Source organism: Rhipicephalus sanguineus, chromosome 11, assembly GCF_013339695.2.
Source record: "Rhipicephalus sanguineus isolate Rsan-2018 chromosome 11, BIME_Rsan_1.4, whole genome shotgun sequence".
Lineage (NCBI taxonomy): Eukaryota > Metazoa > Arthropoda > Arachnida > Ixodida > Ixodidae > Rhipicephalus > Rhipicephalus sanguineus.
In genome coordinates, this window is record NC_051186.1 from 44853070 (window position 1) to 44874850 (window position 21781).

Here is a 21781-nt window from a genome sequence, read left to right on the forward strand (position 1 = left end):
AAATCAGCAGATGGCCGTGTTCATGTGTTTATGATGCAGTCGATTTTGAGTACTATATGGCATCATTTGTCTAGAGAAGAGTGTAAATTCCATGCCGGATGCTGCGCTATAATGTATGCCTCACATGTTCGCAGGAGCCTCGACTACCAATCGGCAGTATCTTTTGACTGTGTTCTAAAAATGCGTTGCAGGGCCCCTTTAAGTATATATAACATGCTTCTCACAGCAAGAATGAACGCTGGGAGGAAATGTGGAAGGAATATAGTATGTCTCACTGCAACACAAAAAGCACTTATTTAGCTCAATTGGCGTAACAAAATAATAATTTTGGGGTTTAACGTCCCAAAACCACGTTATAATCATAAGAGACGCACGTAACAAAATGACGCATGCTTGTGCATTCATCGCGAAATGTTGTATCCTTGCACATTTCAGGGCACTAGGTTTCGATATATTTTAGTTGCGCTGCAAATTCTAGCCGACACACACAAGAAAAGCTTCACTCGAACGACCTCTTGGGTGCAGAAAACCAACATTTATTGCACTTCACTCAAAAGCCTTGACCACTGATGCACTGTCAAACACTTTCAGCCAGTTAAGCCAGAAGCATGTGTTACAAAAAATATGTACAGCCCTGTACGAACTTGTGTGTTGATCCCGGCAGTGCCGTCGGCTTCATAATCTTGCATAGATTGCAGTCTCGGCAAGTTTGTAACCATTTTAAAGAAATATTTTTAGCAAACCAAAAACGTAACCTATTTTCGAATATTGTAGCAACACCTATGCTGTACATCAACGCGTGCTAGTTAAAAAAATGGATGCTGTACATTTGTCCAAGCAGTGCCGTGTCACTCGGTGCAGACCACTGCTTTAGGTTGATTGATGAAAACTAAAGAGCAGTTTTTAAGATTTCCTTTGGCTTTCTGACCCAAGGCTAAAGGCATCCCAATCGTCCCATACGTTCTGGAGAAATACAAGAAAGTTCAGAAGCCCCTTGCCCTATTGGGAAAATGGGGGCAAGCAAAGCTCGGCATGTGTGCGCATGACGTACCACTTTTGTTTGTTCCTTTCTTTCTACTGCATTGCGTAATGCTCACTCCAGTCTACGTCCTCCGTGCAAGGAATAGTACGCTCATGCACTTGTTAAGCAGCATAACACTGCACTTGCTACAGGCAACGACGAAGTTTTGTATCCAGGCAACAATGATATGTGTCAACGTGAAACGACAAGTGACTTCGATAAACAATCACATTGCCATATCAGAAATGGCTGATCGCCGACAAGCCCACGATCAGAGAGCATCAGTTATCACAAAACGGCACGTATAAGTACGCATGTGACTGACGCACCTTCGAGGGCCGCATTTCTGTACGCTAGCCCGCCACTGAAATCTGTGAGTTATAAAAGCTTCACTTAAAAATCCTACACAAGATACCCTACACAAGATACTCTACACATCCTACACAAGATACCGGCGCTGTATTCTGTGCTGTACAATTCAATTCGTTATGGAACAATATACCTAATTGAGTTCAACTTGAGATGCAGATGTTGGGTAAAACAAGAATTGTGAGGCTTTCGGGTGAGTAATCTATTTATGACATCAGTGAAGAAATGTAGCCTGCCCTAAGCAGCAACAGCGAGCTTGCGCTGGCAGCAGTGCTGCTTAGTCGCAGGCAGCTCTTCATTACAGATAATTCAGCCAACTGTTTAACGATTTATTACTTGACCACCTGTGTCGCATAATCTTTTCATTATTTTTGTGCTCTAGCAGTGCAGAATGCAGCGAAATCAAATTGATGCCGCTGTTCAGTTCCCTCAATCGGTCAAGGTTAATTGAGCTCTACCCAGACATTGGATGAGCAACTTGGCTGCACTTTCACGTGACCGTTTAGATGTAAGTCCTAGAGTTCGTATGCACTTCCTGGCTGATAGTTGTCGGCAAGATCGTCCTCCACGTTACAGTGAATGGAAGAAGTGCTTTCCTCAACAGCATCTGCATCCAATGTGACGCACGTCGAACTCGTTTCAGAGTTGTCGACTTCGGCGTCGACGTCTTTCTCGCCTCCCTTGTTCCGGCAGCCCTTGGCCAGTACTGGTTTGCAACTTGGCATGGTCGAGTGTTCAAAGCTAATGCTGGCACTTTTGTCTCCCTCCATGATGGATGTCTCGTCCGGAGCCATGGCGGATGCAGTCATGTCGTTCGGCAGCTGATCGTCTTTCGAGATCGTTGAGGCGGCTGTGCACTCGCCTTCCGAGGGCAGTGACAGGCAGAGTTTGACACCCTCCATGTTGGCGTCGCCGCCCAAGATGGCAGATATCGGGGGCACATGGTTGATTTCGGCGCCTATAGTACTGTACTGAGATTCAGGAACGAGCGAGATAGTTCTTTCCTCCGGAGCGCTGTCAGACTGGTATTCAACATGAGCGAAGTCCATGTCTTCGCTCTCTTGAAGCACGTTTGATTTCAATGCTGCTTGAGTTGTAGGCACGTCTTGGAACGCTAGGGAACTTTCAGTTCCCTCCCCTTCTGCGTTGTTCACGTTAGCTTCCCTCACAACTGCACCTGGGTTCTTCGTTTTATGCTCCGCCGGCAGAGATCCCTCATCTGGATACTTCTTCTGACCATTCCAATTTTCGGGCATTCGACAGCACGCGCGCTTCTTGAGGGGCAACTGGCTCTCTGACCACTTCTCACTTTTGGTTTTGCGTCTCACGCTGCCTTCGTTCTCTCCAGTATCCAGGGTCGTTCCGTTCGCATGCGTCTTCGTCACATTGTCCCCCAGAGCAGTGCCCGAATGCCGACCAATCGTTTGCGTTTTAGACCTCACACCACTGCCTCCTAGATTGGCTCTCACGTGAGCTTCGCCGGCAGAATGGCTCCTACGTGCCGTCACTTCGGAAGCTGGCGTCTCCATGTTATTCGACCTGCTGGTGTTTTCACAGGACCCAAATTTTTTGGACAAGCTGCCGAAGGCACATTCGCTCTCCCTGGGGTGGGTCGAAGGTTTCTTACCTTTTACAGGGCGCTTTGGAGTGCGCGGAGGCACCACCTCTCTGCTTTGTACTGACAATGGCCTTCCCAAGAGGTCGCTGTCACTTCCGAGTATGCCCGTGATTGAGTGTCTCAGGTTGAGTGGCTTGAACTGGTTCGTCGTCGTGATGCGCAGTGTTCTCGTCATGTTGAACGACCTCTGCGTCAGCGCTGCACCCTTGTTCGGTGCCGCGAACGTAGAGAACCGGCTGGAGCCCGCAAGCTCGTGGCACTGCAGGACGGTACTGTGCCTGTTGGCGGATGAATCTTCGTCCTCCTTGTCTCGTCCCTCAGCGGTCTTCTTTTTGCTGTCTTCCGGGGCAGCAGACTGCTTGTCGTCCGAGCTACTCTGCGTCGCATGTCTCGACGGTACGCTGCAACTGCCCTGCTTAGCTGCACCTTCAGCTGCTTTTGTTTCGCATTCCGGTAAAGGCTTCTTGCTGCCTGTTGGTACATTCGTCTCTTCCTGTTTGTCATTGTCTCTCCGATCAACTTGTTCCGGAGGAAGGGTAGCCTGTGTGTTAATACATTTGCTGGATGTGGGTGCATCATGACTTGCTGCTTTGTTAGACACCGACTCTCGTTCTGATGTCGGAGTTGTCGCCCTCTGCTCCCCTCTGCTTTCCAAAACATCAGCAGATTTGTCGCAGCTCATTGGTTTACTTCTGGCTTCTGCCACTGTTCTGGAAAGCTCAGCCATTTCGTCAGTGCCACTCGTTCTATGCGAGTTCGCAATGTTTTCCAGCTGTTCCCGACTTTTCAGCAAAGAACTTGCGGGCTTGAATTGAAGTGCTTCGGTTGAGGGTGTTTTCAAGAGTGGCGACCCATTGGTAGAATCAACATTTTTTCCACCACATTCGACAGTCGTATGTGGGTCTTCGTTATCAATGTTGACGGAGCTTGCGGTCATACTGAGCACTTCGAGCGACTCTGTGTCGGCGTTCGCAGAAGCATTCGTTCGTTCACCTTCAGTCGCTGTCCTTGAATCTTGCATAGCTTTTGAAAGAATGGTTGTTTCGCTTTGGGCTTCAAATGGTTCTGGCGACTCCGAAATATTGACAGCCTTTTCTTTGTCACTTTTAGCACCTGTGGAGTCCTTTGCTGTCACCAGATCTCCAGCCGATTCGTTGCATCCTTCAAGAGACTCCACAGGTCCGGCACCCTCGTAAGTGGACGCGTCTATATGTTTAACGGAAGCTGTTGTTTCCTCTGGGTCTCTCAAAGCACCTTCCTCTTTGCTGCAAGAGGCTTCGTAGAACTCCAGGAAACTGTTGACTTTGCCCGCCACAATCACCGTCTCTTCCAGAACACGCTTCGCGAACTTCTTACAGCCCTCGTCAACAATGCTGCCCTCATTCGCATCAGATTCGCTTGGTTCTTTCGATGTCCTGCTCATCGCCTTCGGGGCAACTGCCTTTATGTTAGTCTCTATAGGTACTTTCGTTTTCAGCTGGCTAGTGACCAGGTAGTCACAGTCCTTGACCACGGTGTCACTGTCAACGTCTTCGATGGTCTTGAACCAGTGCACAGACCGCTGCCGGTTCTTGAACATTGACGACGTGGACAGCTTACTTGAAGACAGTCGCGTAGGTCTATCGTCGTTTCGTGGGCCAATGGTACTCTGCATTGATGCGCTACTTGCGGAGCTGCGGTCTTTCGAGCATTGTGACTTTGTCGATGGCGCCTTTCGGCACTTTGCGTCCTTGGAAAGGCGCGCCCTGAAACTTGGCCGGCTGCTGGAGTCGCTGTGCAGGCGGCTGACGATCTTAGCTGCACGCTGCCGAGACGTCGCTGGCAATTCGCCACAGTCACCTTCCTTTGTGGCGAGTGGGAGGCTGTCGTCGCTATGACCCGCAGCATCCGAGTTCACAGCTGGCAGGGACACCAACTTTGGACTGGCCACTTCGCGTAGATTGTGTGGTCGCTCGGCTCCACGTGGAAGGCCCCACGAGAGTAGGCTTCCTTGCAACGACATGTGGATGTCATGCGGAAAAGGGCCATACATTCGAATGATCGGTGCCTGGCCCTCCTCCCTCCTGATCAACGACTCCTCATCAAAGAGGTTGCTGTGCGGATCGCTGTAGTTGGTGGTGATGTTGCCCGACGTCCCTTCGCTCGCTTTGGTCTGTGTTCTGTCACTGCAACCGCATGTCGAGGACATCTGGGTGTAGGCTGCCTGCAATTTTTAAGATGCGCAGAATTTCTTAAAGCTTTTACCGACACTTCAGGTGCACCCTTGAAGCACAGGTGATGTTCACAAAGAAAAGTTTGCATGAAGGTGGAGGCAAAGGTGTAGACTAAGACTGAAGTGATCAGCAGTGGTTCATGTTGTACGTGCATTGCATTTTCAAGCACTGTTTATCAGGTACGGCTCGTGTCAGATTTGAGCCCTCAAGCTAACGAGCATGAATCTAACAGTAGCATTACCTTTTGCAAATCAGTAGAAACACTTAGGGACGAACATCTGCGCCCACATATAACTGGTAAGCATACAGAACAAGTAATGCTAAACGTAAGTCATCTTCCTTTCTCTCTCTGTCTCTCTTTTTTTGCTCTTGGTGTTTAGCAAACAAAACCTAGGCCAATTTATGTTCTGACATGGCTTATTGACCTTGTTCTTTTAATGGTAGCATTTCTAACTGATATTAGTATTGGCAAAAATGGTATCCTATTATACTGGAATAAGAAATCGCATTTACATAATCGGGCATGATGTCAAGGTAAGTGTAAGATTAATGTTGCTTTGGAACGCATTTTTTAATTTTCATTCACTGCTTTAGTATACTATCCCATATTAAGCATGAAACCGTGGGGTTGGCCTACATTTGAAGATCTGGTTCCTGAATGCCTCGACCACCTTTACGCACATTGTTCCATCAGGTAATATTGTGCCAAGTGTCTACGAGTCAACGTTGAAGGAGCTTCGGGCCACAAGTACACATTGCAACAACGACTAAGGAAAAACATTTGTGTCAAGACGAGCAAAGTATCAGGCATTTCAAGCTTTTCTCCCATCTCGCAGCGCGCATTACTTACAGACATCTGACTAGCTTGAATCCCGTCAGCCCTCGCCGGATCGTCGTCCTCGTCGACACTGGCCCGCACCAGCGACGACATGTGGTGAAGCACGTCTTCACCACCGAGGGTCATGTCAGATTCCTTGTCGAACAGCCAGGGCACTTCGATGCCGGCGCCCAGGCTGTCGTGCGTCGAGGAAGACACGACCGTGACTTCCCGAACTGTTGGCTCCGATACAGTGGCCTCTATGTCCCTTCTCTACCGAAACTAGCCGGAGGCCTTCTTCAAGCCCAGACTGCGTTCGGTCGACGCTTTCCTTTGTTGTCGAGGAAGCCACAGTCACTTCTGGAAAGACTGTGTCTTGGACGTCTTTCGTGCTCGCCAGGCCGTTTTCATGCATTCTCTCTGAAGTATCCTCGTCGGTCCCATTGCAGGATGCATCCCCGGGATACTCCTTTGGCTGCGACTGTTATACTCGTCTATTGCCTGCGGTCGTTTGTCGTCTTCTACAGCCTGTGGTTGTTTGTTGTCTTCCGTTGCCATCGGCGAGTCGTTGGCCTCGGTGTCTTTCACTGCGTTGAGAGAGGGCGTAGATTGTGTCACGAGAACTATTTGATCCTTGGCGCGCCCCTCGGTGATGTTTACGGACGACTTGCTGAGGCCCTTGCTCTCCACCAATGCGTTGCATTCGGCAACGAACGAAGTGTGTTGCTTCGACGGCACATCCACGCTGCACGCTGATGCAAACGGATTTGGGCCACACGGCGTTGTCACTGAAGTGCTGTTCCAACGGATATACTCCACGGTTCCCAAACCACCATTACAGTCCGACGGAGTCTCCGCCTTAGCGCTCTCTTGGGTGGAGGTCACGGACGTTCGAATGTAGGCGAAGTGATAGAATGCATCTTCACTTCGCCTGGCGGGTGTAAAAGACCTGAAAAATAAGGAAAATTAGAGGCCCTTTCCCCTACTGGGAAAATGGGGGCAAACAAAGCTTGGCGTGTGCATGTCTGACTTGCTTTCTTTCGATAGCATTGCGCAATGCTTCCTCCCAACATTTTCCTTCCTGCATGCCGGGAAATGGACCTTCACCCATGTGCTTGCCAGCGCAACACAGCGTGAAACAATGAAATGTAACAATGAAAAGCAACAATGAAATGTGGCAACCTGAAATAGCACAAGTGACCTCGATAAAAGATCAAATTTCCATATCAGAAATGGCTAATTGCCAACAAGCCCATGATCAAGAGAGCATCGCTCATTGGAAAACCGCACATACAAATGCACATGAGGGCCTATCTGAGGGCCTATTTGTGTACACTCGCATTTCTGTATGCTTGCCAGTGCCAGGTTTATCGCAAATTATGCCGCTGCTGCCGCTGTTGCTTAAAAAACCATACATCAAGGAGGTACAGGTGTATAGTGTTACTCTTGTCGCCGCAGTCATGACTGTGGCATTCTGCTGGTAAGCGCAAGTAAGTTCGTGGGTTCAACTCCCCGCCAACGTGGTTGTACTGCAATGGGGTTCCGAAAAGCTCGCGTACTGCACCTTGGGTGCATTTTGAAAGAAACTTGAATCCTTGAATGGTCAAAATGAACCTGACTACTACTGCTGTGGTTTCCCTACTTTGAAACATAAAGATCAGAGTTCCCATATGTATATTATTTTCTTTAAAACATTAAACAAGCGCTGCAGTGAATTTCGAACATGGAAGAAAAGTTTGTAGAATCGAACCTTGATACAAGGTACAAGTGAATCTTAACATCCTCCTGGTGTAGCATTTTTTACGAGATAGCGCAATTCTTACATTATATAGGAAGTTGGGTATAAAGTACAAATTTGCAGCAGAGCCACGCGAAGACTACGACCAAAAATGCTATCAAGTTGCGCATTACAACGATATTCAACATTAACTAGGCATATCTACTCATAGCAATGTTGCCCAGTGCATACTTCATGGCTCAAGATGTCGCATTGTTAAGCTGTGTCACATTGCAAGTGAATCGGGTTGTCTACAACGTGAACACTGAAATGGCAGCAATGGGCGCAGAGTATTCGTTGTTTTTTCATTTTTTGTTATTATGCTATATGAGAGACAAGCAGAATACGTCAAGACAGCTTCATATAGCAATGCAGTAATGATTTGATGAAGACAACTATGCAGTGATCCCTGTCGCCGGTGTGACGGAAACAACACATGCGAAGCTAACTCGTTTCCCACTTTTTAACGACTACTGTAGTAGTGTGCCTTCCACCGTTCCGGCTAGCTTGTTGGCATGCAGACAGCAGCTTCGGCTCAGCGGCAAACAGAAAATAGCACGTACGTGATCGTAGATGCCTCTTGAACTTGCATTTACGTTGGCCGAAAGGGAAAGCGCCGAACGGTTTGTGGCTCCACGAGCGGCGTTTGCTGTGTCGTCAGGAGTGTTGGCGGTGCTGTGATGGACCTCATTGATGACGGTGCTGTGATGGTCATTGACCCAGCTCTTTGGGATTTGAAATTCATTAGCTTCCGGAGTCTCAAACTAGAGAGGGAAACAAAAAGCTCACTTATAAGGTCTGATGTCGTGACACCACAGCTTGCTTTGAAGTTTAAGCTTCATGCACACTCTAAGCTGTTGCAGACACCTAAAGATATGTTTCTTGTCGGCTGACCACATACACACGTGCTAGAATTACAGGTTACACAAAAGAGGCATTCTAAGTTCAGCTGTATTAATGATACAGCTCAACTTGCCTTGCCTGTAGAGCCTTCCCTCGACGTATACTGAGAGCAAAGTGAGACGTATAGCAACAACTTTCGTGGGTTACGTTTCATTCAGTTTCTGCGGACCATGATCATGACAATCATTAGGTTCATCATCATCATTCTAGACCTGTTTTAGTCCAATGCAGGACGAAGTCCTCTCTGGGTGATCTCCAGTTTACCTTATCCTGTGCAAGCTGACTCCATTTTATCCCTGCGGACTTCTTAATTTCGCCACTTCATCGAACTTCTGCCTACCTTGACTGCATTTCCCATCCCTTGATAACCATTCTGTTGCTCGTGCTGTCCACGAATTGTCTCTTCTACACATTATGTGGCCAGCTCAGGTCCATTTCTCTCGCTTGATGCCAACTAGCATATCTGCTGCCCTGTTTGCTCCCTGACCCATTCTGTATCTTAATGTTACTCCTGTCATTTTGCATTCCATTGCACGCTGCGTGGTCCTCAACTCTTTCTCTAGTTGCCTTGTTATCCTCCATGTTTCAGCCCTAGATGTCAGAATTGGCAGTATGCAGTGACTGTATACTTTTCCCTTTAATGCCAGTGGCAGATTTCCTGACATTATTTGGGAGTGCCTGCCGAGTGCACTCCAGCCCATTCTTATTCTATAGTGAATTTTTTTTTGTGATTAGGCTCTCCTGTTAGTAGGTACTTGTCCTAGGTATACATATTCCTGTATACACACCAATCTATGGTTTCCAACTGTGAACTCTCTTGTGCCAGGCTATTAAGGTATAACAACATATACAGAAAATGTTTTTGTAGAATTATAATCAAATGTCACTTGCAACGGCTAGATGTCATCCAATCTTGTTGCCCTCTGCCGCATGCGACTGGTATGGAGACTTTCGACTGCGCTAATTTGGCGTTCCCTTTAACAGCAGACTGTGCTGTACATTCGGATAGGAGGAGTTGAAAAACACTTGCCACAACAAAAGGATTTTCGATGCTGCTGTCCTTTTGCTGTTGCTCCCAGCTGGTATCGGGCACCGTGTTGGCATCTTTGACTTCATAACCATCGACCTCCGCAGATCCGGCTGCGTTGCCCTCATGGCGCAGTAGAAGGAAGTCATACTTGACGAGGTTCTGAGCCTCCTCTTTCGTCAAAGCCAGCCTCGGGAAGAGCCTCCTTGATATCTGCACTTGGACAACGCGCGTTTCCAGACATGAGCAAAACAAGATGGATTCCCGGCAGACTTGCGAGAGCTTGCAGAACCGCAACCTTATGTTTGACGGAGCTGTTAGTGAAACCTCGTTATGATAAATTTTTGTGACACTGAAGAAACTTTGCTATAAATGCACACTGGTTACACTAAACTAATGGCAAGACAGTTCTTTCATTTACTTCATCATATCCATCTTTGCAAAACCAAGGTTCGAATATAACGGACGACTATACTTTGTTACAGCCTAATAAAAAATAGCTCCGTCCACAGAACTGCAGTGTGTCTGTCCACCTGTGAAAGACAGTTGGGCTAGCTGGCTTCCGCTCAAACAGTAAGTACTTTTTCTCGGCTAATGTAAATACTACGCATATTAACAGTTAAATGTTTGTCATTACTACCTAAAAAATTACATTTGGTAAAGCAGAGATGTCACAATCCTCGACGAAGTCTGCCAGGACACTCAAGTTTATGACTTAAAAGCAGCGACACAAACGTGTGTCTGTATGGGAAAACCAGCTATCTGAAACACTCCAGAAGTGCTTGAAGTCATGAAAATGAGTAAGTGCTATTGGATGGAGCATTCATGCAAATTCTTTGTGGGAGGGACAGCAATGGCTGTGGGTGGAGCTGACATATTTTTTCTTAGGTTGTAAATGAGTATAGCAGCAGGACAGTTTCTTTCATTTACTTTATCTCATCCATGCTTGTAAAACAAGGATTCAACTACAGTGGGTTGAATCATTGGGCACTGGCTCAGACAAGCAAATAATGAAGTTTCTATACGTACTACTATGGTAAAGTAGTTAACCATCTACACTAAAACTGAAACGTTGGCCACACAACACACTAGCTCATCCTTCGTATGCAAGCAGTGTCTCAATAAGCGTTGCTACGACTATTCACTCCTGACATACGTGTAAGACTTTTCAAATGTTGCCCTTTCCAAAATTTTAAGCTCACAATTCTGGGCAGTTGCTCTAACAACAATGCATATCAGCCTCATGGCAACAAAACAAAGAAACCGCAATCTCCAGTGCATAAAACGTTTTAAAATTTCTTCAAAATTGACTACACACAGCCGGTTAAACTGGCAGTTAATGTTCAATGAAGCACAATGACAGTTCAAAAGTCCTGCAATGACTGTCTGCACATTTACATACTTATATTCAGATATAGTTAGGTATCCATTGCACACTAGCTGTGAGCTGGGTCAGCTGTTCAGTGTGGCATGGAGGATCGAACACATCTCCTGTGTTGATCACAACATGAAGCAAATTAAAGAACTAATAGTCAGGCATTAACTACAAGCTTAAATTGTTAAGCTCGTTAATTAGCTAGCAGCACCCTGAAATTTGCCTCGAAAGTAGCAACAGTCTTTTCATTAAAACTTGTCATTAGTTAGCAGCACCCTAAAATATGCCTCTGAAGTAGCGACAGTCTCTTCATAAGTACTAATGCAGGTCATGTGCTAAAGTCACAATATTGCCATGCACGCCCCTATTTGTATTTATTCATTTCATTTCCTTAAAGACCCCACTAGGGGGTATTACATAAGGGGTGGGTTACAAGATATACAACAAGGTAAACACTTTGTAACCGGTTTGTCACACGTAGTAAAACCACTGATGAACACGCCAGCTGCTGCCTTCATCAACGTCATGGCCACATGACAATATTTAGGAGACGTCTCTAAGTTTGAATGAAATGGGCAGATAACCTGGTATAACCCTTTGCAACACGCATTACGATCGACTGTCTACAAATGCATGAAATCTGCATAATTTTCTGCCGCAGTTCTAAGTGTTAGAATCAATTACAGTGTATTTTACATCAATGAATTGTAATGACAGCGTAAATAATTATCTGGTTATTGTACATTATTTAATTATACAATCAGTCATTCTATATATTTCTGCATAACCGAATTAAACAATTGACCCACTCATATTACATGCGATAGCTGCCTACTAGCAGTGAGCATTCCTAAAAAGGTAAAAAAAAAGTTTTATTTCCAGCCAAAACGCCTCAAATCCAATGTCTCGTTAAACATGGTACTGCCTTCGCCCAAAGAATCTTGAGTAGCAAGATATTTCACCCAGAAGTGATATAACGGAACATTAGGCAACAAGAATGCTTAATTTACGGTTAGCTCAGTGTGTATGGTCTCTCCCTTGCCACTAGCTCAGAAGACTGGCAAAAGTGAGCCACATCTCCAAATGAGGACAATGTGTCACAAAGGGTTAAACACACATTAATTACACTGTACTAGCAGCAAGATGGTCTCTTGATTTGCTTTATATCATATCCATGTTTGCAAAACGAGGGTTCGACTATAGTGGGTGACTAGACAGACCTAACGCTCTTTCAAAACAAGGCACTGGCTCAGACAAGTAAACAGTGAAGTTTCGGTAATGTACGACAACACTAATGTAATTAAACACCTACACTACAGCTGAAACATTGGCCTCATCCCTCGTATGCAAGCAGCCTCTCTTTAAACATTGCTACGATTATTCATTCCTCACATACAAGCGAAACTTTTCGAATGTTGCTGTTTACAAAATTTAAGCTTACAATTCTGGGCAGTTGTTCTAGCAGTAATGAATATCAGCTTCACGGTAACAAAAGAAGACAAGGGCCTTTCTTGCCACTAGAGCACAGTAATGTCAAATGTTAGTCACGTCTCCAAATGAACACGCCATGTCAAAAAGGGATATATGTACACTGAGCAGGGTATAAAGCAAAGCAAGATACGCCCGCACCGGCATGATCAAAGTCGGAAACAGCGCCAGGAGTCCACCGTCTTCGTCTTCCGCTGACTCGTCTTGCGGCTTGGCATTTGCGTCAGGGTTCATTTCGGCGTACTTCATGCGCAGGGCTCGGGCTCGTGTTATGGCTGCAACCATTTCCTTCGTGTTCGGGTTCTTGTTGACTTGCTGGAGGCACTCCAGTTTGTTCTCTGGAAACAAATGGCCCGTTTTATGTTGTTATGCAAAGCTTCGACGACGTGTGAATGTGCTTTACAAGTAACCTCTGGTAACAGTCACTTAATACCTCTTGTAACAGCTCCCCTTATAAGGTATACTAACTAGCAGTAGGTTGGCATTATGTGAAGCGACAGCATACAAATTTCTCTGCTAACAAATTAAATTAATTATTATGTTAAATAGCTCTTATAAAGTCGGAGAAAGAGAGTTGTGATACCTCATATTCCTGTTTCAAGTGTAGAGGCAAGTGACCTACAAACCCAAACATCCTAAATGACAGTGAATGCCAGAGAGCAGCACCATGAGTTATCACAAATTGGATATTGATCATGCATTGTTCATGGCTTTAGAGAATACAAATGAATTAGTACCATGACAAACATATTAGAACAATGCAAAGAACAACGCAATGCAAAGAGTTTGAGGACAACGCAACACTTATGGACTACTGTATTGCCGGGCTGCAATAATGAAGCAGTAACATGCTCGAATTTCATTGGGTCATTTGCATAACCATAGCAACCTGAGAGGTCATTCTATTGTTCAATGTAGCAGCATGCATAAATTATTTACTGCATGAAGCACAGGGTAGATGTTTTACTTGCTGCATTGATTGAAGTCATAGCGCTGGAAAGACAGGGACCAACGGAGAGGACGGATGTGCACTACTCACAACTGAATTTTTATTTCTGAAACATGTTGTACTTATATACTACAGATCAGGATAGCAAAAGCTGTATCAAAAGGGCACAGTTTTTCTGCAGTTTGTAGAGCCGCGTTTCAGTTTGCAAACCATTTAATACACCACACAGTTGAAAGGGTTACACAAAATTAGCCCCACAAGAGTGCATTACGTGGAGCTTGATTGTTAAAATGAAAAGCTTTTGCTCGTTTGATGGATTTCACCTAATCAGGTGGAAAGACACCAAACCTGATTGCAGTGAGCGGAGTATATTCTCACGAACGATTGTATAATTAAGATGTACAATTAGACATAGAGCTCATGTTAAAAGGCGGCCCCTACCTACTAGCTCAGCTGTCTGACATAAATCGCATCTTACCGATGTATGGTAAACAGTCAAGGACTTGCAGCAGTGTGACGGCGGGATTCATATTAGCCTACGTTTATATGGCAATTCAATAATAATAAAAAATACTTTCTGCCTAAAGAAAAAAAAATACATGGCCTGCGCAGGGATCGAACCTACGACCTTCGCGTTATTAGCACGACGCTCTAACCGACTGAGCTAGCAGGCCACGCCGAGCCAGCATTGTAAATAACATATATATCCTATTTTCACAATCATGTCCCCGTTATGTTGTAAAGTGGTCTGATAATGTTACATCGTTTTATTATGAATGTTGACACTAGCATAACTGTGGGCCGATTGAGGTTACGCTTACCGCCTAGATTGAACGACCGCGCTGCTCTCTCATGGAGATTCAGCAAAACTAAATAATAACATCTATGTCCTCCGCGATTGGCAACAGCGCGCTGCCGGATTTAATCGCGGAGGACACGGGTCACATTGCAGTCAGGTAGAGAGGTGGACGAGTTCAAAACGATGCCTTTTACAAGTATGCACATTGCAGTCATGACGCAATGTGACAGTTATTCGCAGTAAATAAAAAGCCCAGCCTTTGAGATTGAAGAGAGCTGTCACGTTTATTTGCAAAGCCATACGTAGCCAAACAAAGTCGAAGCTGTTTTGTTGTGGCGGGAGTTCCAAAACATTATTGTTGCAACTTTTGAGGTGCAGTGTTACCTTCCGAGCGCAATATGATTAAGTTTTGCTATTTTTTCACTATCACACATCCATTGCATGTTCGCAACTTAACAGATTCGCAGTAGCTAGCGTTTCTTAAGACCTAACCACACGTACGCGTTACAACGCGTCAGCGAGTGTAGCGTCAGCGCCGCGCCCTCACACGCCACGCGCTGACGCGTCGTAACGCGTACGTGTGGTTATGGCTTTACAGTGAACAGGCAGAAATAGCACCACGAAGCCCATAGAAATGCGAGGCTCGAGAGAAGCTGTTATATAATTACCCAGCTTGGAGATGTACGCGTCCGAGTCGTGATGGAAGTTGGGTATGACGGTGAGGTGGAAGTCGTCCTCGAAGGCCATCTTGGTTTCGCCGCCCGAGTCGAGGCGGAAGTCGTTCCACGGATCCTGGTCCTTGGCGCGATCGCTGGATTGCGACAACCAGCGGTTGAAGCGGGTCACGTTTCCGACGGTGCTGCGAACACGGTTCCGGCAATTCATTAAAGTAGCTGACTGGGCTGGTAGCTTATTCACACTGAAGATAAACAATGGGGGCAAAAAAAGAAAGAAAAAAGACACGGCTACAAAGAGTAAACACGCAGGACAAGCGCGCTTTCGATGGAGACGAAAATGTTAGAGGCCCGTGTAATTAGATTTAGGTGCACGTTAACGAACCCCAGGTGGCCCAAATTTCCGCAGCCCTCCTCCACTACGGCGTCCCTCATAATCAAATCATGGTTTGGGGACGTAAAACCCCAATAATTATATTACTGGCAGTACAAGCGCTGACTTCCAACGGAATTTTATTGACATGACTGGGTCATTAATGACGCATTCATGAATTCAATGGGAAGTCAGCGCTTGTCCTGTGCGTTTACTTTTTGTAGCCGTGCTTTTCTTCTTTTTTTTTTTTTTGCACTGTGTATCTTCCGACAATTCTCATATTTTCTCAAACAGCCTCTAGTTTGAGCGGCTGCTCATACGACCAATGCTCGCCTTCAAAACGCAATAATCGCACGAATTAAGGTCTGGAATGCCTAAAAAGTAGCGTATATCATGGGCGTCGAGAGGACGATGCAAAGGGAAAAGTTGCTCCCTCCCCCCCGGGAGCGTTTGAGTTAAGCTTGCTGACGACTGTACATAGAGGAGGGTCAGGCGCGCACTGAAAAAAATTTGTCTACGCCCCCATTCGAAGGTTGGGCCACGAGTTCAGGTCCGACACGAGAGAATTTTTCCTCCACTATTATTCCTTTCAATTTAGGTCAAAATCATCGCACTGCAATTACAAAAAGCGACAAATAACGCCCCCTGCGCGTTGCCTTGATTGTCTGTTTCATTAGTGTTGGCTACGGCTCTGTTTCACAAAAACGAGCTTGAGAACCCTGCTGTAAACTATTTGTCCGTAATGACTGGTGTTGTAAGCATATCATGTCACATGGCTTCGTGCTTTTAACGCTGAGCTTACGACGATTGCTAACGGTGCCGAGTTATCCAAAAAGAGAGTTACTAGGGTACACCGCAAAACAGCTTACACCTTTTGGGGAGTCTTTTTTTTTTTTGTCCCACATCAATAATCGGGCTTGCGGGCATTTCCTTTCTTGCAAACTCGGCGCATGCCCCTCTTCCAGTCGAGGACGCTATGTCACGCTGATATCTTGCCTGGCGTTAAAGCAAGGAGGGCCACGCAAGATTTATGGCTGTTGTTGCTGTTGGACGAAAACACTCCCCAAAGGGTGTAACTCCATTTAGAGTGTACGTCGCCGCTGCCCTCACCTTTTCATGGCTTGCTGCTGATCGTTTTCTCCGCGCCAGAAGACCGAAAGGGAGGAGAATTTTGACGTCTCATGTGACGAGTGCCTGAGCCTTTTTCTTCTTGTCTAGGTGGTCATGGGGCGGGCAATTTTGAGAAGGAATAGCAGGGAACCGAATGCCTCAGTGGGCCATCGCCCTGCCGCCCTGCAGCCGTAAGCGTACGGCTTCTTCCTTCTCGACTTTGCTCGCTTGCTCCTCGAAACATATGGGGCTTACCCTCTACAGGTAATTCATTATTAAGGAAGAAGAAAAATGTTTAATGACGAGAAGGGAGGAGAGGTCGGCCTGGAAAGCAGGTTTCTAGCCAGCCACTCCCCGCGCAAGGCTTGAAACAGCGAAACTGAACTATTCCGAAGACTAATCTGGTTGTTTCTAGGTTGCTTCTGGGTCGTTAATTGTTAGGCTTTAGCTAGGTGATGCTACGTTGTTTCTACGTTTTTTTTTATTGATTCTCAGCGCACGACACGTACGACACGGATGTCCAAACTCCAGAGACAGACACTCGCGCTGAAACCAAGCGTTGGCACCTCTCATAGATCTATGGGCACATCGTCGTTGGCGTAGGCCTTCCATCGCTTCGCGTCTTCTCGCCGCCGCCGTTGCTTTCCCGTTACCTGGTATACTCTCGTTGTACGCGTATACTCGGGGTCTTCGGCTCGCCGCCGTAGCTTCGCCACCATTTGTTGGGCTAACTGTTCATTTTTAGTGTTCCAGTGGTGAGTAGTGGGATTTACCCAATTTCTGTGACGTATACCCGTTTATGATGATCACAGTTTTTTGGTTCGCCGGACGAGGAACGATTTGCTAAACAGTAAACAGCTTCGCTATTAAGACACGATTTTTCTTATAGAATGTTGTGTAGCACAAGTACGCCCCAAATAGACGCCCGGGGGGGGGGGGGGGGTTCAACCATACTATGTATGTTCGTGCGTGCGTTTGTATGTGCGCGTGTATATATGCACAAGGAAAACTGAAAATTTTCAGGGGGGGGGGTGTACCCCCCCCCCCCCCTGGCTACGCCCCTGCCCCAAATACTCCCTTTTGCTTTAGTGTGTTCAGGGACCGGACCACATAAGAAATAAAATCGTGGGTATACGCGCCATAACTGAAGCTCCTGCTGGTCTGGCCGTATCGGCATTCTGGTGCGTTCTTGTTCGTGCACGCTGTGACGTCAAGCCGCGTGACGTCAGCATGATATAGATACAGCCAGCCGGTTTAAATGTTCTGTAACAGATCGCGTAAGTCCACTTTCTTTTTCTGCCGCCCACGCGATCACGGTCGTGCACAACGCACATTAATTCCCTCAGCATCTCCGCCAACCCAACAGCTGCGTCGTTCCCTCCTCTCCTACAACTCATGTCATATGACTCAACAACAGACGCGTCCATTATTCAGCCGGCGTCGGCTCGCGGCTTGTCGTGCATGGATATGTGAGCAGTGATCCACGCACCCACGCGCACGCGGGAGCGGTCGAGCCTTTGCCGCATCCATTACCCTTTGTCTTCTTGTTAGCTGCGGCTTGAACGCGCGGCATACACTTGCGTACGTATACACGCCACGATCCGAGTTACAGCAGCTGTGGTTCGTGCAGCTCTTGAGACAACCCGCGCGCGCCATTTCTTCGAGTGACACGATCAAAGCCAGGCTTGCATATTAAAGGGACACTAAAGAGAAAAAAATATGGAACGCATCTCCACGAAGTGAATGATGACGAGTGGGCGAAGCTAGGTCCTAAGGTCCGTAATGTCTACGTTGTTGTCGCCGACTAGTATAAAGGGTTTGTGCTTGTAGGAGTGTTATATTGTTCTGTTACAATTATAATTGATATTAGTGTACTGTTGAACCTTTTTTTTTTTGTGTCTCACATATGTTACCCGAGCGTTGCCCCATATAATGTAAATTGAGTGACATGAAGAGTCGACGACAAAGCGCGGTCCTGAGGTCCATAATAATGTGTATGTTGAAGTCGCTGACTACTATAAAGAGTTTGTGCTTCTATAGGTGTTTTATATGGTTCTGTCACAATTATGATTGATACTTAGTGTATTGTGAAACCTTTTTTAGGGGATTTTACAAGGTGCTGTGCCGTGAGCACGGACACCACACAACGGACAAGCCTAGACCCTAAGGTGCATTCGCCCCTAAAAAGTTTTTCGCGTATTGGTAAATTACAATTTTACAATCCCGAAAGCACCACTCTTACCGTGAGAAGACGCTTGGTAAGCGAGAAAACGCGCGAAAAGAAAATGCGGGTGGAGATGCCACCTTGAAATTCTCACACTACTAGTCGTGACGTCATAGATTTTGACGGCGTCTACTGTCACGCAGTTTCTAAACGGTAAAAATGAAGTGCATTGTCATCTGTAGGGGCCATACACTTACCACATCAAGTTTCAGAAAATTTCATTGAGCCAAAGTCGCCAAAGTACGAAAAATACATTTTGAAGTCAGTGACGTCACGCACGGAGATTTCGGCGCGAGATTTAAAAATGAATCTTTAACCTTTACTTCCTTTTCTAGTAATGAACATATGATGGTGACATTAAAGACGCTATAGATTTCTCGGAGTACAACTTATCGATTTAAACCAAGTCATTGTGTCACTTTAGTGTCCCTTTAACGGTGGAGTTGTTTAAGCTCGAGCTTAAACCGTTCTGCCGTTTCGCGTCAACAAAAACTATCATCATCATGGACAACCTCTACCTTTCTAGAGTGTGCTACGCAATAAGTCGGCCCGCGCGCACTCTCATCGTCCTCTTCCTCACCTTCTGCTTCGCTCCCCAAACACGTGCGCCCGGCGAGCGCTCTCCCGCTGCGCCGATTTGTCCATTTGTCCGGCATGGGATGCAATAACTTGGATGGGCGAGAGAACGGGTAGAGAGAGAAACGAAGACACAGAAAGGAAGATAGAAATAGAGGGAACGAAAGAGATAGAGAGAGAACGAAAGAAAGATAACGATAGCCACGTATAGTATGATAAAGCAAGGAGGTGGGAAAGGGAATGAGGGTGAGGAAGGAATGGAGGGTAGATGGCGATGCATAGCATAGCCATGTATGGTATAGTATACAGTGTGGGAAAGGAAAGTTAGGGTGAAGAGGAGGGGAACGCCACCCGCATCGTTTTTGTTTCTTCAGTCGTCGCGCCACTAGTGCGTACCTGCCCCAATTTTATTGCATAAAAAACATAATAAACAGAGTCTGTGAGTGCATCTTCTTGTAGCTTTATGCGAAACCTCATTCATCACATAATAATTTGAGAAGAAAATCTAGAATGCAGCATCAACACTGCAACCTACCCAGGCTCGTAACCAGGTGGGGGGGGGGGGGGGAGCCAAATTCTGATGGAGGGAGGTATTTTACCGAGAAGAAATTATGAAAATCGGTGCATCGTAACTTATATTTAGCGCACACTGACACACGGACACAGAAAAAGAAGGGTACAACACTAGCGCTACTATCAACTGAAGGTTTTATTCAGAAAAGGAACATTTATATATCAAAGTAGTCACCCTCTGCCCATGCGCACCGTCGTAATTTCAAATCCATATCATCGTACCGTATCTCATGTGTTCATTATCCGCTTTAGCAGTGACACTTCTTTTTCGAAAATTGTCACTGACGGGTGGCTGATACAGCCTTGATTGCCTAATGTTGATACACATCAACATTAGGCAATCATCCTGTAGTCAGTGACAATTTTCGAAAAAGAAGTGTCACTGCTAAAGCGGATAATGAACACATGAGATATGGTACGATGATATGGATTTGAAATTACGACGGTGCGCATGGGCAGAGGGTGACTACTTTGATATATAAATGTTCCTTTTCTGAATAAAACCTTCAGTTGATAGTAGCGCTAGTGTTGTACCCTTCTTTTTCTGTGTCCGTGTGTCAGTGTGCGCTAAAAATAAGTTACGATGCACTCGTACCAACTAGCTCGTCTTTCAATATTACCTTGAAAATCAGTGTTGTTCTAAATTAGTCAAGGCTTTCAGCATGCGGGCCCTCCCGAAAAAAAATTCCTGGCTACGGGCCTGAATCTACCACACGATGTTATTGAATTAATTAAGCACAAAGTTGAGCGCTTCCTGAAAGCCGCAATATCATTCCAAATTACGGCTTATTATGTTTATTCAATAGGCTCTCAGAAGTATGGCGACAAACTTACAACACCGATTGAGGCACTACAAGCATGCTAAGCTAAACCTGTGCGTTTTGACATCTTGCTAATTATAGACAAGGCGGAGCAATGTTTAACACTTGACATCAGTATTCTTTGATCCTGGAGAATACACAAGCTGTGATTAGAGATAAAAACAACGTCTTGCAAAAGGCCACGCTTTCGTTTTTCATAACAACTAATCCTGTAATCAAATGGGAAAGTGACAACACACAAAAGTTACACTGTCCTTTCGTATGCATTATTTCCTTGTGATGGAAGCTTGTACATTCTACAGAACAGCAATTTACACAAGTCAATAGTTACGCTGTTATTCGCTCTGCGATTATGACCTGCCAAATCAAACAATGAGCATCAGCCGAATGTTGGCACTCTGTCTTGTGTGTGCAATTGTTCAGTCGTTTCACCGCAAAAAAAAGCTAAACAAAGTCAGGTGCGTGCACTAAGTGCAAGGACAAATGTGAAGTGCTTGAGAATGATCGAGTTTAGACAATCACAGTTTGCAAGAAACGGGGAGTGTACGGTACACGTATCGAGTTGTCCTTTGAGTAATTTTTTTAGAACGAACCAGTTCCTTGAAGGTCAGTTTTTTTTTTAACATTACAAAAGGTGCTCGGTAAGCATCGCTGAAAATTTTTGAATTAGTGTATTGAGAGTAAAACGAACATGACAAGGCCAGACACACTCGATGTTTCCTTAAGAGCTTGGCCCAACAACCCGTGCCTTTAGTATCATTGTCTGCAGCCCTTTGAACTTATACATTCTGCAATACAAAAGGCCACATATTCAATAAAGTTACATTCTCTACCCTATTCTTCAACGACAAGTCGGATGGAGACCTTGTGCTTGGCTATCATAATAGGCAAAACAATTTGAGAACATATTAAATTAGTACAGATATTGATTCTTTTAGTGTTCACTTTATGGACTAAGAAAGGGTCCCAAACCTTAAAACACTAGCGAAAAATACCGCCAAGTTACAGAGCATCTGAAATAATTGAACGCATGTCTATAAACCAGTTGCAGCTGATTTTCCCAAGAGCGCATGT

The 21781-nt window shown here is 45.7% G+C and overlaps 1 protein-coding gene and 1 non-coding gene across 4 annotated transcripts; both read right to left on the reverse strand.

Moving 5' to 3' along the window:
• Window positions 1-1566: 1566 nt before the first annotated feature.
• LOC119374995 (uncharacterized) lies at window positions 1567-16778 on the reverse strand. 3 transcript variants are annotated; one of them, XM_049420305.1, is made up of 5 exons: window positions 16514-16778; window positions 15025-15215; window positions 12750-12946; window positions 9745-9958; window positions 1577-5207 (listed from the first exon to the last, which is right to left on the reverse strand). In XM_049420305.1, exons 1-5 carry the CDS (start codon window positions 16519-16521, stop codon window positions 1906-1908), a joined length of 3912 nt encoding a protein of 1303 aa, XP_049276262.1. In that variant the 5' UTR covers window positions 16522-16778; the 3' UTR covers window positions 1577-1905. The 3 variants fall into 3 exon arrangements, with proteins under 3 accessions (XP_049276263.1, XP_037499373.1, XP_049276262.1); XM_049420306.1 differs by lacking the exons at window positions 9745-9958; window positions 12750-12946; window positions 15025-15215; window positions 16514-16778 and adding an exon at window positions 6068-6985 and having other exon boundaries at window positions 1567-5207; XM_037643445.2 differs by lacking the exons at window positions 9745-9958; window positions 12750-12946; window positions 15025-15215; window positions 16514-16778 and adding an exon at window positions 6072-6985 and having other exon boundaries at window positions 1568-5211.
• Trnai-aau (transfer RNA isoleucine (anticodon AAU)) lies at window positions 14158-14231 on the reverse strand. The gene has a single exon. It is a non-coding gene; the product is annotated as a tRNA-Ile (tRNA).
• Window positions 16779-21781: the final 5003 nt, after the last annotated feature.

Bases quoted from the DNA above. Each gene is read 5' to 3' on its own strand.
- LOC119374995 (XM_049420305.1), bottom strand. The intron at 9,959-12,749 runs GTGCGGGCGTAT...GTCCAAGTGCAG, and splicing joins TTCCGACTTTGATCATGCCG to ATATCAAGGAGGCTCTTCCC. The intron at 5,208-9,744 runs GTGTTTTTCAAC...AATTGCAGGCAG, and splicing joins AAATCCTTTTGTTGTGGCAA to CCTACACCCAGATGTCCTCG.